Source organism: Oryx dammah, unplaced genomic scaffold (genome assembly GCF_014754425.2).
Source record: "Oryx dammah isolate SB20612 unplaced genomic scaffold, SCBI_Odam_1.1 HiC_scaffold_3, whole genome shotgun sequence".
Taxonomy (NCBI): Eukaryota; Metazoa; Chordata; class Mammalia; order Artiodactyla; family Bovidae; genus Oryx; species Oryx dammah.
In genome coordinates, this window is record NW_024070187.1 from 70,252,091 (window position 1) to 70,271,507 (window position 19,417).

At 36.0% G+C, this 19,417-nt stretch overlaps 1 protein-coding gene and 1 long non-coding RNA gene across 7 annotated transcripts in view; one reads left to right on the forward strand and one right to left on the reverse strand.

Annotated features, from left to right (window-relative positions):
• Positions 1-3,203: 3,203 nt before the first annotated feature.
• The window catches only part of CLOCK (clock circadian regulator), a 125,586-nt gene continuing 109,372 nt past the window's right edge, over positions 3,204-19,417 (reverse strand). For 5 of the 6 annotated variants that reach the window (XM_040238233.1, XM_040238238.1, XM_040238234.1 and 2 more), the window contains 5 exons: positions 17,099-17,251; positions 16,047-16,256; positions 15,120-15,325; positions 11,085-11,334; positions 3,204-8,448 (listed from right to left, as the gene is read on the reverse strand). In XM_040238233.1, coding sequence (XP_040094167.1) covers positions 8,269-8,448; positions 11,085-11,334; positions 15,120-15,325; positions 16,047-16,256; positions 17,099-17,251 — 999 coding nt within the window. In that variant the 3' untranslated portion in view covers positions 3,204-8,268. The remainder of the gene's footprint in view (positions 8,449-11,084; positions 11,335-15,119; positions 15,326-16,046; positions 16,257-17,098; positions 17,252-19,417) is intronic. The other variant, XM_040238237.1, reaches the window with a different exon arrangement.
• Positions 8,495-18,314, forward strand: LOC120862136. The gene is made up of 3 exons (XR_005720702.1): positions 8,495-8,578; positions 12,766-12,771; positions 18,303-18,314. It is a non-coding gene; the product is annotated as an uncharacterized LOC120862136 (long non-coding RNA).

Below are 19,417 nucleotides of genomic sequence, written 5' to 3' on the forward strand. Positions count from 1 at the left end.
CCATCCAAGCAGCATACCTGCATTCTCCCAGCCTGATGTGCTCTATTACCACGTGCAGTAACACTGCTACCAGAAGCTGCTACAGACCTGAAGAACAGTTCTGTAGAAACCTCCACGTGTTCCTTGTGTGAAGTATATATAATAGCAGACCCAGAGCAAGTCAGGTTTCCTGAGCTACTTACAAAGTGCACAGTGTATGGTCATTGGTAACTTGAAGACACTGTGAAATAACCCAGTTAATCACCCAGCATTCTCAACACAGCCATCATTCTGCAGTAGTAACTTTGTGGGAGACAGCTGACCTCTATTGTGAGGAGATCTAAACATGATCGTCAGGTAAAAAGCAGCAGTTCACGCATTTCTGAAAAAGTCATTTTTAGAAACTTCTCTACCACGAAAAGTGTGTATTACAGGGTAGAAAAACACAATGTCCATAAAACACTGCAAAGAAATCTCAAGTTAAGTCCCCAGACTATACCAGAAATCTCTGCAGTTAAAATATCCCTAATACTGCCTTAAATTGTTACAAACAGAATTAAGTTAGGAACTATATTACTTCCTTGTTAGAAAGTAGCTGGTACACCTGGCAGTAAAGGCAGCCTGGTCCCAGCACCAGCCTAGTGAGGAACAGTGAGGCTTTCTGAGGCCCCACACGCTTGGAACAGGACACCACTCAAGAGAATTTGGCAGATCAGAGCTTGCTTAGCTACCAGGCAAAAATTGCTAAATGCTGCTAACTCCATGGCTGAATAAAAGAGAAAAATGTCATTAGTAGTGATTTTAAAATATTTAATATTCTTTAAAATCCAAAATAATGTGATTCTTACAAGTTATGTGCCACATAAAGCAGGTGTTAAATTGAGAAATGTAGGTGATACTGGGAAACACAGCACTGAGGTATTTTTATTTTTAAAACTGAATAGGAAACAAAGTGAATCTAACTTTTACATTTATAAAAAAACAAAATGCTACTGCTTGGCTCTTTTCATTGCCAATTTAGGTTCTGAATACATTACAGGAGTCTATGGGAAAAAGCATTATAATAGAGAACATACAGTTTTTAAAAACTGCACATCATAACCTGGAAAAATGATCATACAGCAAGAGGCCTGAGTGGAGGTAGGCTAATAACACACCTTACACTCTTCCCAAAGGATAGCTCTGAGAAACAAGTGTAACCAATTTAAACACCAAATCAGAATGGCAATATTAAATTGGTAACAAAATGATCCACATTTTATACAATACTGTATTTCCAAACAAACAGGTCGTGAAGATTAGCAGAGAACCTATTATAGCACCGTTAAAACCATTATTACCCATCATGCTGCTGTGTATTTTAGGATTTGGGCTGAAGACATTACTTGGAAAATGTCAGCCTTGTTTTTTTGTATATCAATCTGGATTTTAATGAAATGTTTGCTTTAGGAAAAATAGGTATTCTTAGCCATTTACAGCTCCACCCTTTCAGAAGGAAGAATGACAGGCTATATCTAATTTTAATTTTAAACCAAGAACCAAGCAGTAAGGACATATCAATGTCAAGAGTAGCACACTAAGAACCACACAGAACATTAGAAATAATTTGGTGTGTGTTTTTACAACTACCAACTGATGTTAACAATTAAAAATTTACAGAGATAAAAAAATTTTTTTTGCACTAACTGGTTTCAATACAGCACTGAATTTAACTCATCTTTGGGCTTCAGTCTTTACATAGAATGAATGTGCAAGTGCCATACTGAGGACCTTCCCCAACTTACTTTCACCATGATAAAACAGATCTCAAAGTGACTCCAGGATGATCTAAATGACAGCTGTTCTGGCTGGCTGACATCTATAAAGGAAAATGACATTTCCTGGCCAGTTTTTTTTTTCTTTTTGCATGATGATTGTCTGGTTACATAATACATCCACCTGAACACAATATAGCTTCTCCTACATTTTAACTCTAGTATTGGCACAACCATTGCCAGTGGTCAATCTGCACCAGTACAGGCCAACTCAAAACACACATCATAAAACATCTGAATGTCACTTTCAAAGCGATGTCACAGTTTGTTTCCTCAGAAACCTAAAAGCATACATTTAAGAACATGAGCTCTCCAATTTACCCTTAAAGAGTCAAGAAATACTTTTTACATCATTAAATCCAACATATGGTTGACTTGTTTTAATTACCGTTCTCTAAAGGATCCCAAAGCTGGAGTGCACTCTGGATGTGGCCTGTGGGACTCAAAAGCCCTAAGGTGGAGAATTCTGTTCCAATGCAGACCAGCAATAAGTATCCTCAAATTTCTAGGCTTTAGATGTTCACACACTGCTTTTATTGGACGGTGCTGTGTAGGAAGGTTTGGTTTGGCTTTGGTTTTAAAGGACCAGGCAACATTACACTATATATAAAAGACAGCACACATTATTTTTCTTTGCAGAAGAGTTAGCAGTATTTATACATTGTTCCGCCTATATTTAAGGACTTTAGATGGATTTTAATATGGATATGAGTGATGGCCATCAGAAGATGCTGATTGTTTTAGTAACATTTTCTAAATGGGCAAAACGGGCAACGTGTGCCATGGGTTCTGTCATACTGGCCTTGGGCTGTGTTGGGGAAGTTATATAAAAAGTGCCCATAAAATAGAAAAGGCAGCAAGTGAAACTAGAAAAAATTTGGCGTTACTTTTACTTCTTCTTAACTAAGTTGAGAACAGGAGGGGAGCCTTCGGGGCACCTGGGCTGGGCTCCACCGCTGTGCTGAAGTGGAACAGATTTGGAGCGCCACCAAGAGGCGTCACAAGGGCTGAGGACCACACGCACCCCCAGGAGGCAGAGCCAGTCCTCTGCACAGAAGATACGAGGCAGAACAAAACAAACCACAATTAAATACACGACACTGAAATCACGCTGATGAGGAAACAGAACGCAAAGATATTTAAAAATATAAATAAATACATGTAGCCATTTTTATTCAAGAAACCCAGACAACTACTTTGAAAGCAACTGCTTCTTTAAAACCCTTTTTTCAATTCTCCTATAAATACTATTTTGATTGTCACTTAATGCAGCACCTCAGTGTTTGCTGGTGGTGGTGATGGGATTTCACTTAATGTCTTTTCACAAACTATATCCTATTTCACCTAAGAATGTTTGCCCTAGGAAAACCCAGGCAGCTTAGAAAATAACTTGCTAAATACTCAAAAACAGAACCCGCAAAGTTATTTTATTTAAGAAAAACAAGGAATGTAGTGTTAAATTATGACATGGGGATAAAGTATGCAAAACAGTCACATGGAAAGAGTTTTAATTTTTCAATCCATTCATGGTTGCTTAATTTGTGATCTGTTCAATACTGTTTCAAATATCCTGAAAATAACTGTACCAACAAAATTCACCCCCAGTGTTTCCACAGGAGACATTTAAATACAACCAAATTATTTTTTTCCTTTTCTTCAACCAAAGTAGTATTTCTCAGTTTTGTGCAAAAGCATTACAAGAGCAATTCAAATGGAAACACTGAAATGACATGCCAACATTTCAGAGCACATTTAAAACACTCAGAATAATTCTTGAAATTACTGTATTCTAAAATATGACTACCAATCACTTTTAGGTTAGTTCTATACATCTATTTCACACTGATGCAATTTTCCTAGACCTCTGAAAACAAACAGGCTCATTGGTCTCTTTTGGTGTCCACACAATAGGCAAGATAGGTTTACAATAGTGTCTAAATGGAACTAGGCATCTATAATCCCTTGACTCTACCACATTCAAAACAAAAGTCAAAGTTCATTTGGCTACCTTGAAATCACTCCCTTAAACCTACTATGGTTCACTGGATCTAAACATTTCTCAGAAATGTGTCATTTAAAAATTTCACCTAAGTGATGAGTTGGGGATCCTTTAGAAACGGTAATATCTAAGATAATAAACTTTATCAAAATGAATAATTGCAATAAAGTGCTTGTTACCTTTCAGAATGATGCTTTTCGACTGTGGTGTGATAGCTGCAAAGTGTGTGCTATTCCTACATAAAGGATCCCCAGGCATGAGAGTCGGGTCTTCTCACCTGTCTCAGAAAGCAGCAGCACTCTCTTTTGGTAGGCTGACAGTAGGCACGGTACCCATGCAGATGAGGCTATGCTAGTGCCATGGCAAAGGGGGAAGTAAACTAGAAAAGTGGGAGGCATGTGAAGGGCTCCTATTCTATTCATAGTTATATACAAATATATTAAATATACTATAAAAATAGTCAACTCTTTTCCTTTGCAACTACTTCAGAAGCTCCTTTTAGAAGAATGCTCACCCGCCCCAAACAAAAAAGACTCTTTTTCTCTGATCACTAGAAAAATGGCAAGTGCCTTTGTGCTGTTTCTTTTCCTCCGTTTAAAAATTCCCATCAGCTTATTTCTGGCTAGACTCACTCAGCAATAGTAATATCCAGTGTTTATACCTTCCAACACTGACTCCCGAGGGACTAAGAACAGGGTCACAGATATTGGAAAGGTTATAGACGTGAATGAGTTTTACACAAATGTTCGTCAACAAACTTTCAATCACCAAAGAAATACAGAAAAAAAAGTAAAAATGTGCAATACCAGAGCAAAATGTTATTTGCAGTCCACTTTAAAAAATAGTTTACCTCAATGTAGTGGAAATATTTTAAAACTTGTTGAGTAATATCCAGTTTAAAATAATTTCCCCCTGTCTGTGTAGAGCAGGCAAACGAGTTCTATTTTAAGGGGCCCCTTTCTAAGGCTTCTTAAGGGTTCATCTCCCTTCAACACACAGTGCCCTTAACTAACTGCAAGCAGAATGCTTTAAGGCAATGACCATCAACCTAAGCACTTTTGAAAAATTCCAGTAACATTTTCACTAATCTGCATTGAGTACTCTGTAACAAACTATTCAAAGTTACTGGCATCCCTTTATTACTAGTACATTCTTAAACCAGATTTAAGTGATAGAGCACAGGACTCAAATTCCCCCTTCAACTTGGGACACAGTTGGGAGACGGAACTATAGTTATTTACTTACATGTTACCCCCGTCCCCCGCATATGCTTTTCCACCAATATTTTCACTCAAATAATAAAGTACTTTTAAGTGTCTTGATTCTGCTTTGACACCACTCTCAGCAGCAACTTTATTAATCCTTATAATCCTCACTGGTAGTTTAAAAACAATAGTGACTCACCCAGGGCCACAGCAGTTCAAAGCAGCTAACACCTGACAATTGCCACCCAGAAAAAAAGTGTTGTTTTTTTTTTTTTTTTTTAAGAAAAATGGAATATCAATGAGTAAAGAAGAGGGAAGATAAGATTTTTAACTAGCAGAAAAGTGTTCCTATTTGGTATTTTTTCATGACTGAGATTTGGATTTCAATTAACAGCTTTGGCTACAGAAATGAAAGAATTACAGGCAACTGCTGAATCTTCCATCAGGATACTCAAGTCTTGATTCATGGAGGAGGGGGCGGGAACCACTTTGTGGTCCACGTTCCAGGAAAGCAGGAGGAAAACAAAGTTAAAGAAGGAGCTGAGAGGCAGTTACTAGCTCTTCGGACACAACACTTCGTTCTGACAGCAAATGAAAAGCAGCCAGCTGCTCCTTTAAATGTAGCAACCATTTCTAAGCAGGAAAAAAGTGAGCTGTGAGAACAACAGGAATTATAAAGCAAAATCTTGTCTAATTTGCTTTCCTAAATATTTGAGGATGGAAAAATACTTGAAGGGATAGGGAGAGGAGAATGTATTCTCTCCCTATTTACCTTGTGGCTTGTCTTACACTTTGCTTGTGTTAAACTGAGTACACAGTACTCATGGTTCACCATCTTTCTTTTCACATATGGGACTTGGAGGATAAACTATAATATAATAGTTCTTCATACCTTTTGTTTGCTAAATTTGTATCACTATATATTGCCAATAAATAGATGAGGCACAACTCAGAATATATGGAATGGCATGATAAGGTTAGGAAAGGCAAGTTTGAAGGGGAAAAAAAAATACTGTTGCCATACTCTACAACATCAACGTTGTCCACTGTGGGCATATGCTTAAGTACACACATATTCTGACATCTATTCTTGACATTCATGACAAAGTCAGAAATCTCTTCTGGATGGTCATTTAGCTAGAAGATGAGCTCCTTGATATGTTAATTACTGATTGGCATCTAGTAACACTTCTTTTGTAGAAGGGTAGGTACCAACTTTCTTTGGTTGTTTTCTTTCAACATGAATTTTCTATTTTAAGTGTGGCCAGGTATGATTTTCTACAGAAAGATAAAGTATATCCCTTAAGGATGATAGCAAAGCTAAGAACAGAAAAGTCTTAAGAACCAACTGAGAGTTCCCCTGACACCTTTATCTAGCAATTCTGTATTATTTTCATTGCCAAAATCTTTTGTTTAACAACCTCAATTCTGTTATACGTTTTAAGGTTAATTTTGATTTCTTACAGCTTGCTATCTTCCCTTTCCTCAGTAATAATTTTTGATAGCCAATAAGATATTTTCCCATTAATTTTCCTTTGTTCTCTAGTTATAAATTTAATTATTAGTACCATAGAATCTATAAAATGCTTTTTTTAATGTATGCAATTCTGGTTGGAACTTACTACCTTTAGAATATGGTATCACCAAACGAAATCTTAGTTCATGTTTATAAAGCACGTGAGTTATAAGATTCTAGCGCTATAGTGAAGGTAAAGCCAATCCCTAACCCTTCTTTTGTCTTTGCAGGATTTTAACATTACACTGAGAAAATATTTACTGGTAATTCCTAAATGAATACATAAATTTAAGGAAAATGCTGATTTTGAAAAACAACTTTGTGATCACAATAGTAACTCTGACAGTGTCACTAGGATGTTATCTTTTATTTTGAAATTATTTGTACCTCTAATCCAAGAGAGTCTTCATTAGGAACTTAATGGTGCTGACACCCACATGCTATTAAAAATGTACCAAGATTTCAAAACTGCTACTGAAACTAGACAATGAGTTTAAGATGGTGAGTAATCACCTGAATGAAAATCAAGGCACTATGGGTTGTTTTTCGTTTTTTTTTTTCCCTTAAATAACCCTGAATCATTTCTGACTAAAATAAGCACTGAAACTGTGGAGGATAATAAAAAGATTCCAACAAATCCTAAAAGTTAAAATTCCCACCAGTGAGAACATTAAAAAGTGCCTAAAATATTTTGTGTGCAAATTCACTCCTATAACTGAAACATACTTGAAATAACTGTCAAGCTTGTTAAAAACCGTCTACACAACTATTTCCAACTAGGAACTAGATCAAAATATGTGCTCAAAACTCCCAACCATCTTAAAATAAAGCAGTGCAAATCCTATTCTTAAACATAATTGAAGAGTAATGAAATGAAGGATATTTCTGAGTAACTTGAAAATCCTGTTTCAAATAATTTAACCTGAAAAAAAAAAAAACTCCATTCCCAGCAGCACATCATACCTCACTGAACAAACTGTGACATCACAGTCAAAGTATGAACCAAAAAAAAAAAAGATTTGTGCCCCGGAAGAGTGAATAGAACACTACCGTACTGTAAACAAAAGGGAAAAGAGGATGTATTAGTCTGCACATGGCGTCAGAATCTAAGGAAATGTACTCATACCTAAAGGAAGAGATAATGCTTTCATGCAGCATATAAAATGTTTTTCTTTCTCTCCTTTTATCCAGACATATACATAGTATTATTTTTTACAGCATCTGTACATAGAGAATTTGAACCCACACAACATTCTGAAATTAATTACTATTCCATCATTATCTGAAAAGGGAAGGGGGTCTACTGAGTCTACTGGACTGTCTTCATGGCATCATCATAAGCAAACCCCTGACATGGATGGCAGTGGTGTGTCCTCTATAACACTTGAAAACAGGCACAGAACCACTCAAAGTTACTCATGTTATTAGTGCCTTTCTGATTCACTGGAGGTCCTGTTTCATAGCTGAGCTTCTTAGCATTTGGCAATATACTCTTTTTCCATTAAAAAATATCTGGGCAAGTAAAACACTGTCAGAATTGGCTGTGGCCCTATGATCACCTCCTGCTGGCTGGTATTTAATGTACATCTGCAGTGCTAGGCAGCATTTTCCCTGCTAACTAATTCCAGGAACTAGAACACTCAGTATTGCATCCCATGAAACTGCTGGAACTTTTCATCGTATCCTTAGATCATCCGAGTAACTCTTTATGGACCACCCCCATCCTCCCTTGAGGGCAGAGAGGATGCGTGTGTGCTACTGTGGTTGAACCTTGGAAGGATCCGTCAAACTTTCAGTCCTGTGCCGACTCAGTTGCTGCTGTTGCTGCGACTGGTGTTGCTGGTGATGTGACTGAGGGAAAGTGCTCTGCTGTAGAGGAAATGCAGCAGAGAGGATAAGCTGAGTTGAAGGGTTCCCATGGAGCAACCTGGAAGTCTAAAAAGACAAGTGGATTATGCAACACTGCTTCACCCCCATTATACTGTGTACATTAAGACTACTCAAGTTTTCCACTTATCCATAGGGTCAAAACCTGTACATAAGTCTTGTTTTTGTTTTTGTTTTTGTTTTCCACTTAAAAATAGTATTCTGGAAAATGCTTATGAGCATTTCCCTCTTTTTGAAGTATAACAATTTCATTTTTTAGAAGGAAATTGAGCTAGAGATAATATGATACAGAAAGCTATCTATGTCCTGAGACAAACCACACATACTCTTTCACTTTATATCCTAAAGACCACATTTTTAAACAGGTGACACAATTTAAGCATTGCTAAGAGCATATGACATATGAACAATCTGTGGGCAAACAGAAAACACCTTCTGCACGAGCTTTTTGGCTGGTTAGAGCAGCAGTGGCCAGGAGCAGGCGCCCCGAGGTACACCGCCTGGGTTCAAACTCTGGCTGCCCAGTTCACCAGATGTGCAACTTGGTCAAGCTATTCACATCTCTGAACCTCATTTTCTTCATTTACAAAATAAGGATAGTCAAGAGTACCTCCCACACTGGGTTTTTACGAAGATTAAATATTAACATTATTATTTAAAAGTACCATAAAACTGAGGACACAATTACAGACTCATGTCCTTTATGTAACAGTGTGATAAACAAAGACCAAAACAGAACAAGAGCATGGGATCTGAAAGCAGAAGCAGCCCTGGCTTTGGGTTTTGCTCTCTGTTAGGCCTTGGGCAAGTGTCAGCTCCATGAACCTCCGTTTCTTTTGCCTAATTTTCTCCTTCTAGAAATACAAAGGAAACTAGTCAAAAGAAAGCAGAATTTTAAAATGAATATCTTTCTTCACTAAGGACAATATGTCTTAATGCAGGGTTCATAATTTTTAAAAGGAACTGTAATAGGTGATTTCTGCAAATGTGTATGAAAGACACCTATACAAACACACAGAAGGATAGATCTCTGAAACTTAAAGGCCACTGAGCTTTGCTAAGCACTTGGAGACATTTTCTTTTTCTCACTGTTATTAGGAAAAGCTTTTGTAAGATAAAAGAATTCAGTGTATTTATGAGCCTTATAGGGTTACAACAAAAGTATATTTTGGAACTAGGTGTTACATAATCATAAAAGACAAATTGTGTATTTCTATCTACCTATTAGTGTATTTCTAAAGGATACTGCCTATCTTGCTTCTTAGAAATGTTTTTTTCCCAGAAGTGGAAGAGAATGTTCATTCTTTTAAGAGCCTTTGTTCTCTGAGAGACTCAGAAAAGTGAGTTCCTAGGGCAAGTCTTCTTCCTTTCTAAGCTTCTGCCTAATTCTCACTACATACATTTCCCCTAGAGAACAGTTTCTAACTTATCATAAATTCTTGTCATTAATTCATTTATAACAATAGCTAACCCAGTCATTAATGGCTTAATGTCTAAAGGGCTGTATGACTCTCAAGAGATAATTAAGTAACTAACCTCTTTTAGTTTAGCACATCATCAAGTTAAGAAATATATCTGCACCATAACACCAATGATGGTGAACTAACAGTGTATTTATGCGTGAGTATATAGTGTAATACTGAAATCTTCTAATTATACCATATGTTGTATAACTTTAAAAACTGATGATATTTGCTTGGAATAAGTGGAATGGTATCCAGCACAAATCGTGGCTTAGCCTATATTCAACACTGCTGGCCTCTTGGACCAGTAAGGAAAAAGCTGGATTTTCAGATGTCACAATCTGCTATTGTGATGCCCCAAAGAGGGCACTGAGGCCCAGAAATCTGCCTGCCACTTTGCTGAGGACCCCAATCTAGGTGGCTCTGTCCTGCATCCTTCAGATAAGCAGGTCTTGTCTGATGTGCCCACAAGACATCTGTGTCTGCATGTTGGTTAATCTGAGTATCTATTACATTATTCAAGATAGTGGTCATTTATGAAGGCAAGTTATACTTAGAAGGTGTTTAAGTATATACCTTATACCAGCCTCAGTGATTCACTTGCATCTTACTCATGAGATATGAATGACTAGCACCTCCATATCATAGATGAGGAAACTGGATCTGAGCAAGTTAAGTAAACTGCCAAAGTTCACACAGCATGTGGTGCAGCAGTAACTCAATCTCAGAACAGCCTGTGCCTTCACAGTATTTTTATTCCAATATTAATTTATAACAAAAAAGTTGTAAAATTTAATTCAATAATTTAACATAATGCCTAAAGTAATTAAAAAAAAAAACCCTTTCAATACTTATGATCTGTAGAGAGCACAGCTTGATGGGCCCCTAGGGTAACAAGAGAAGAGAGAAAGGTGCCTTTGCTTGAGTTCCAGAAACTCTAGCCAGAGAGAGCTCTCTGTAAATTGCCTTGATATGGGTAGGAAGCAGCCACGTATTGTATCCACCAATTTAGATAACTGGGTATCTCCACAGCAGTACTAAAAGTTTCTTAAGAGAAGAAAAAGTAGCCAACTGGGATAAGCTTTCTGTCTTTATAGAAATTTAAGTTGTACAATAAGTTTTTGCAGATTTTTCAGCTCATTTACAGAACTTTTCATTTAATCCCTAATTTCACTATAAAAAGGTAAACACGTTTGGGACATTCTTCCCAGGGAGAATTACCTGTAAAAACTGCTGCGGTGGTTGAGTCAGCTGAGCCTGAGATGGTTGCTGAACTGAAGGGAGCGGCTGTTCCTGGGAACTCTGCTGCTGCTGCGTGACTGACAGTGTCTGTGACTGCGGTTGTTGTGGAGCAAAGGTAGGGTAGGCAGTCACTACCTGACCCATAAGCATAGCGCTAGGTACCATGACTGCCCCACAGGCTACAGGAGCAGTTACTAATTTGGTCACAAGTTGCTGACCTTGAGAAAATCTGTTAAGAGGAAAGAAAGGGAAGGGGAGTCAGAAGTACAAGTGTACACTATGAAAGGCAGTGGGCTGAATATTTCTCTAAGATAATACCCATGACATTACCAATTTAGCTTTTTAAAAGCTATATGTTCCAATTTTGTTTCATGTTTTTAAAGATTCCCTTTGGGATACCAGTGAAACAAATGTACAGAGCAAAATGAAGCAATCACAAACAAAAATAGAAACTCTTTTTTTGATATCCACATGCAAAAGAATGAAATTTGACCTTTACATCATATAAAAATTATATTAAAATTAAGTCAAAATGGATTAAAGACTTAATAAACATAAATATCAAAAACTGAAACTCTTAGAATAAAACACAGGGAGAAAGTTTCATGACACTGGACTGGGCAATAATTTCTTAGGTTATGACATTAAAAGCATACACAACAAAAGAAAAAACAGGTAAACTGAAAAACAAATTTAAAATTTTTTATGAGGCAAGGGACACTACCAACACAGTAAAAGGGCACTCCAGAGTGGGAGAAAATATTTACAAATCATGGATCTGGTAAGGGATTAATAATTAGAAAATATAAAACAATACTACAACATAGCAACAAACAATCTGACTAAAAAACCACCAAGGGTCCTAAATGATATTTCTTCACACTATATACAACTGGTCAATAAGCACTGAAAAGATGCTCAATATGACTAATCATTAGGGAAATGCAAATCAAAACCACTATGAGATACCACATCACATTCATTAGGATGACTACTATCAAACAAAGTAATTGTGTTGACAAGGATGTGGAGAAACTGGAACTTCTGTGCACTGTTGGTGGGAATATAAAGTGGTTTATCCATTATGGAAAACAGTATGGTGGTTTTTCATCAAAACTAAAAATGTAACAACCATATGATCCAGCAATTCCATTTCTGTACATATACTCAAAAGAATGGGAAACAGGGACTCAAACAGTTGCACACCAATGTTCATAGCAGCTATTCACAATTTTCAAAAGATGGATATAACCCAAGTATCCATCAGTAGACAAATGGGTCAACAAAATGTGGTACATACATTACAACTGAATAACACTTAGCCTTAAAGAGGAAGGAAATTCTGATGCATGCTATAACATGGCTGAACCTTGAAGACATTATGGCAAGTGAAATAAGCCAGGTAGAAAATACATACATTATATGATTCCATTTACATACAGTATCTAGAGTAGTCAAACTCAGACTTATGTGCTTAGAAAGTAGAATGGTGGTTTCTAAGAGTTAGGTGGAAGAGGAATGGATATTGTCTGATTAATATAGATTTTTAGTTTGGGAAGAAGAAAAAATTTCTGGAGATTGATGGTAGTGACTGTCACAATGGTGCCAACCTGCTCATATGTCAATGAACTGCACATGTGGAAATGGTTAACACAGTGAGTATTTTGTTATTTGTATTTCACCACAATAAAAAAAATGTAATGCACGCATGCAAAAAATTTTTAATCTGTTAAAAATATCAACTTTTTTCTTTTTATAAAACTACTAGGAGTTAGATATATGTGACACATGGTTCATTTTGCTAATCAAAATAAACTTAAACCTGCCCTAAAGGAATTATTTTAAAAAAAAAACCTCTAAGTTTATAGATGTTTACATTGTAAGTTGTGTCTTATAAACATAACTGACATTTATGTTTCAAAACTAAATGACATTCTAACAGCATATAAAAATACCCTCAATTTACAAATTTATCAAGAGGCATAGTACCCACTGTATTATGTACTATTACAATTCACTAATATTCCGTCCCATCCACTACCTTCATGCTTCCACAGTTTTTAATAAAAGAACAACAGAAAACAATGCCTCTTCAGAGAAAAATATCATTTCTATCCACCTTTTCTGTGAGATAAAGTTAGTTTCTAACATTGGTCTCTATGGTGAGGAAATCAAGATAAGACTACTGTAGATTTAACATGACCTAACTGCAATTACAACCTGTTCTAAGGTAGATAATTATAACTACGCTTAGCATATCTATGCTACCAGTTTAAATGTTCCACAAGACAAAACAATTCTATTTTGAATCCATGCCAAATCTTAAAAATAAAGCATTGTATACTATGTACTTTAGGATTAAAGTTATTATTTAATACAAAAACATATATAATGAAAAATTTACAAACAACATTACAAAGTGGCTTAATCACAGAAGTGCTAAGCACTAATTTATCTGTAATCTTAAAAGAATTTAGTATCTGAATTGTCCAACTGCCCACTGCTAAGTATGAGAATATCTCATTCCTCTCTGGCACCAAAAGACATTCTGCAATTTACTCTGGCTTTAACTTCTTTCTTTGTATACACTGCTCCCTCTGCCTAGAATACCCTCCTGTGACTCCCTGCTACACACATATCTAAAGCAATGTGCTTAAGACACAGGCCAAGTATCTCCTCCCTGAAATTTTCCCTGACCACATTCCTCTCTTCACCTGCTTGCCTCAACCCATAAAACTGCTCACTTCCTCCTTTTCAAAGATCTACTAAGTATTTATCACATCAAATAATACTGATTTATTCACCTTGCTACAGCTTTGACTAGTCTGATCTTTTCTGGGATAAAGAATGTGCCATACTCATAAAGCAGGCACTCAAATATTTGCTGAAGTTGTTTTTCCCCCTTCAAATACAGCTGTCTACAAATAACTGCTAAACTGTGTCCTCTATAATGCATGTCAACATTCTATGTTAATAGATTTTCCCTTGGGCTTTAAATCTAGCCCTTTATAATATTTCTATGGAGTATATTCATAACACTTCCTTTGAAAGCTGGACTTTTTAACTTGAAGGAACTGAGTCCCAAAAAGCAGCAGTGAGTTTCTCACTGATCTTATTGCTTCTGCAATCTAGCAGCTTCCTCACACTCTGGAAATTATTAATAGTATTTCAATAAAATCTACTACAAAGTCTAATATGACAGCAAGATTTTATTATAAAAGCAGCAGTCTACTTATATGCACTAAAATAAATAAAAATAAAACGCATTTAAAATATAATTTTTAAGACTACACAGAAATCCTATAGTTTTGAAAGATATCTTTCTTCCTAATATTTGAAAAGGTTATTTTTTTAAAAGTATCTATTTCTAGGTCAGCTACTTGGAAGACTAAAATTAGCCACAGATAGTGATTTTTTTCTAGAATTGGCCGTAAAACTTTAGTGTAGTGTATGTTTCAGTACTTGAGCTCTGAAATCAGACACCCAGTTTTGAATTCAGATCCTCTTCTTCACTCCCTTCACAGCTTCAGACCTTTAACCAAATTTTTTATTCTTTCCTGGGAAATAATGACCCTCACACATTTTTTTTAATAAGAATTAAATGAGATAATATACTTTGAGCATTTAGCACAGTACTTAACAAAACTCAAGAAAGGTGAGCTAAACTTACTCCATAACACATATAAACTGTGGTAGCATACACCTTAACCATTGCTACTACATTGACAACACAAGAGCGGCTGTATTGAAAAGATAAAAGTTTTATAGTGATACAGACAAAACCTATCATAAAACTTGTGTAGAATTTGGATTCTACCATATGTTAGCACATTTTGAACATGAAATAAAATGAAATAAAATTTGCTATTACTCTTTTATTATAAAGTACTTCAACAAGGATACATTGTTTTTATTTCAAATTCTAGAGTGAGCAATAAATTAAAATCTCATTAAAAAAACCCAAGTATTGTTTTATAATCAAACAACTGACATCTTTGGAAACATGACAACTACCTGATCTGTCTGTCCTGAGTGAATGTAGTTACTGCAGCACTCTGGGAACTGTTTTGTGGCATACTAGATGGAATCTGGACCATGCTTCCGGCCGTTGGCTGAGAAATCACCATAGTGTTATACAGTGGGGCTGTAAGAGTGCTCTGTGTCTGACTGGGAAGAGATGTTTGTTGACTGTGCCCACTCAGTACATTCTGTTGACTCTGCTAGAAAACAGAAGATTTTACAGATAGAAAAAAATTTATTCAGGAAGTATGCTTCTACTGCTAATCATTCTAACAATAGTTGACATGACAGAAAAAGAAGTGGCAGAACATACTACTCTGGGAGAAACTGAACCATCAAGGAATAACTTGCAATATCTGAGAATGAATTAGTCTTCAATATCTTACTGGAAGGTAAGCTATGATTTTTGAAAAGGAGCATGATCTTAACAAGGATGACATAAAAATATACATGAAGAACTACTAAACACCCAAAGTAACTGACATTTGACATTTTTATGTATTTCAAAGTCTTGAGATTTACAATCACAGATGCATGTCAATTACCAAAATTTCCTGGAATGTTAATTAAGCCACCACTGCCCTAACAAAATACATTCTTCACATATGGTAACATATATCCTGGTCAGAATCCTGCAACTTTCTTTTATTTTTTCCACACACAGAAGTAGTTTGTATATTCATTTCAAGCAAACTGCAAAAAATTTCTGAATGTTGAAATACAGGAAGCATTCAACATTCAACAATTTAAGAACAATTTTGCACAAAATACTTTATCACTCTCAATACTATAGTTTCTAATTATTACTATTAAAGTTTTACATATGATATTGTTCAAAATGAAGCTTTTGTTTTTGTTTTAGCAACACCACACATTTCAATCACTGAACATTCCCTAGCCCACTGTACTCAATAACGTTACCTGACTTGATGTACTTTGTAAAGTCTGCTGTTGTATCATATGCTGAGTTGTGCCAATGTGTCCAGTATTCATTCCACTTTGAATCTGGTTAGTTTGAACAACCTGGCTTTGCATATTTATAGGTGCAAGCTGCTGGATATTAGATGAATTTCCAGAAGAAAGTTGAACAGAACCAAAATTCAATCCAGGGGTTGACTGTTGTAAAAACATCTTTAAAAAATAAAGATTACGTTAAAATGATCTTTTTAAATTAAAAAGAATGACAGCATTTTTAGCAAAAATAGCTAAAAACTAAGTTTTAAAAGCAAGTAACAAGAAGACTAAGTCATTCTGAATGAACAATGAGCAATAAATAATTACTGAATAAAACATGATACTCATTTTCATCTTTCAATCATCCTAACCCCTAATCATGTTTCTAATTGTCAGAAAAAGTGTTATAAATTTCAAAACCTCTACCTGCTTGACACTTTACATGTTGAGGATTATTATACATGCTAACATTACCCTAACTCAGCTATTCAAAGGTCTGTGGATTGGAAGCTCTCCATCACTCATCATTTATAATTCATGGCATTAGAGAGAAGTGGTTTTCACTTGAAGTTTTTACCAAAGTCCTAGTTGCATCGGATAGACAAAACTTTGGCCCTGTTGGTTGACCAAATAAGACTATAATTTGAATCATACCTACCAGTAAGCTATTCAAAAAATTACTGATGATTAATTTTAAATTCTGTACCTACATATACCTAAAAGTCTATGTAAAGTATTATTTTGATATTATGGGAAGTTAAGCTTACTAATAATTAGACTGCTAAAACAGATGGCTCTAATCTGGAGAAACAAAAATGCTGATGGAAACACTCTTAGGAATCAATTATCTTTAGCAACTGTAGATGCAATCATAATGAGTAGATAACCAATGAGTATTTACTGAACTAAATGGATAAAACATATCTTTTGCATCTCACTTTTTATTAAGAAGAGTCAATTTCCTAAGAAGCCAAAATACAAACAGCATGCTTTGTTTGTAATCAAATGTAGTAACTTACCTGCAGCCCTTGACCATGGACCATTTGAAGCTGTTCTTGAATTTTTCTTAGTTCTTCTTGTTGCCGATGAATATTCGCCTCTATCATCCGAGTCCGTTGCTCCAATTGGTCTTTGAGATGCTGCATAGCTCCCAACTGAGCTGAGAACTGAAACTTAAGTATTGTGGATGGAAAAAGTGTAACATATTTTACAATCACTTCTCATAACTGTAAAATGTGAAATGCAAGCAGTATATCATGAATTAAGACTGTCATGCCAGTTACTAATTTATTGCTTCTCAACGCCTAATTCACCTATCCTTGCTCAGCTTTGTGGTACTAGAGCTAGACCCCATAAATGTTTCTCCTTAATCAGCAGGCACCAGCAGTCATGTCAGTGATGATGTGGAGGGACACTGTAAAGGGAAAATGGGTTACCTCTCTGGTTCTAGTGCTTTTCCTTCGTGCTCTTATGCCAGTGGGTAGCATCCCACCGAGTGTCATCAGCATCCAGCAGCTGGCTTTCCAGCAAGTCTCACTGGCTTGCTAGTGGGCAGCTTCCCAGCAAATTTTACTGGTATCCCAGCAAGTGGCTGCTCGCTCCCCAGCCCAAGTCTGTGGCACTTCAGTGAATGTGTGTACCATCCAGTGGCTATAGCCACAGCATCTCCAATGGGACCTGAGTCTCAGCTTGGCCTGGAGGAGCAGTTCAGGAGGGTCGAAGGAATCTTCTGAGCTGTTCCCCCTTGGCAACTCTCCCTTTCACTTACCTTTACTGGCTGCTCTCTACACTGGTCTTCCTTGTATCCTTTTGAATTCTCTTAACTGCTCTCAGTAGATAATCTCTGTTACCAGTTAATAATTTTTTATATAATCCCTGTTCAAATTTCTCATCCAGCTCCTGACTAGAGCTTGACTGATTACAAATGACTTCATAACACTGGCTTTTAAAGACCTAAGTTCCTACTGTGGCACTACTACTTGATAGAACAAGTTACTGAACTTCATTCCTGATCTTTTTAACAAATGAAAAAGTGGTCTGCACCTAGAGTTATTCACATAAAATTCTGTCATCCCGAGAATGTCCTCTTTGTGTAGGTCATTACAAATCTGACAGACTAACCAACCATAAAATTTTCAACAAATTGTTCTCAAACACAAAACCCTAGGCTTTTAAAGACTAAGCGATTATAAGTGAATGCACCATATGCGAACAAAAGCACAGTTATTCTACTTACAGAGTAAGGTTTTCAATCTCACTTATATCTGCTTCACCTGAGTTATAGACAGCTTCTATTTTACTACTGCTTGAAACTAAGCACATTGAGCGATTCACCACTTAAGTTTAAATAGGCTCATTTACTTATTTCCAGGAATGTTCAGTACAGGATGCAGTATAAAAGCAGAAAGAATCTCACTTCATTGGAAATGTCTTACCTTAAGAGTCTCCTACAATGCATGTAAAAGCAAATGACACCCCAAAAGCTTTTTCACCCTATCTTCAAAAGTGTTTTGAGAATACTGAACATTACTTTTCAAAGTATACAACTCTGACTTCTGAAGTTGACAATAACCAGATCAAACATCAGATTACACTAGGTATGAAAAAATATTACACATTTAATATCCTCATGCCTTAATTTTTTATTATTTGAAAATTTATATTTATATCATATAAATATATTGTATCCTAAAGTTATTTATACATTTAGGTAAACATTATACTGTCACCACTTGAAGAATTTCTATTAAATACAAATACGAAAATAAAAATAAACACAGCAGAATAATAGGAAATAATATCAAAGAACTAAGAGGAAAAGTGTTTGGCTTTATCACTGAATGAAATGAGATTTGAATACTTATTTGAGGATTCAGTGCTGATAAAAACTACTCCAGATACTATTTAATAATATAGTGCTGCTATAAATACCTTACACAATTATGTGTTGCTAAAAGTCAAGATTATGACAATTAGATTGTTATTTAGATTATGACAGTTTACAGCAATGTCAATATATTTGTACAAGTATCATAATATATAATAGCTATAATTATATATGTCTGGTGGCTCTGGCTGCAATGAATCTGCCTGCAATGTAGGAGACCTGGGTTCAATCCCTGGGTTGGGAAGATCCCCTGAAGGAGGGCGTGGCAACCCACTCCAGTATTCTTGCCTGGAGAACCACATGGACAGAGGAGTCTGGTGGGCTACAGTCCACCGGGTCATAAAGAGTCAGACATTATTGAGCAACTAAGCACAACTGAAGTAACAACCATATAAGATAAAGGTATTTTTAGATACCTAGTGTTAATATTAGAGAAGGCAATGGCAACCCA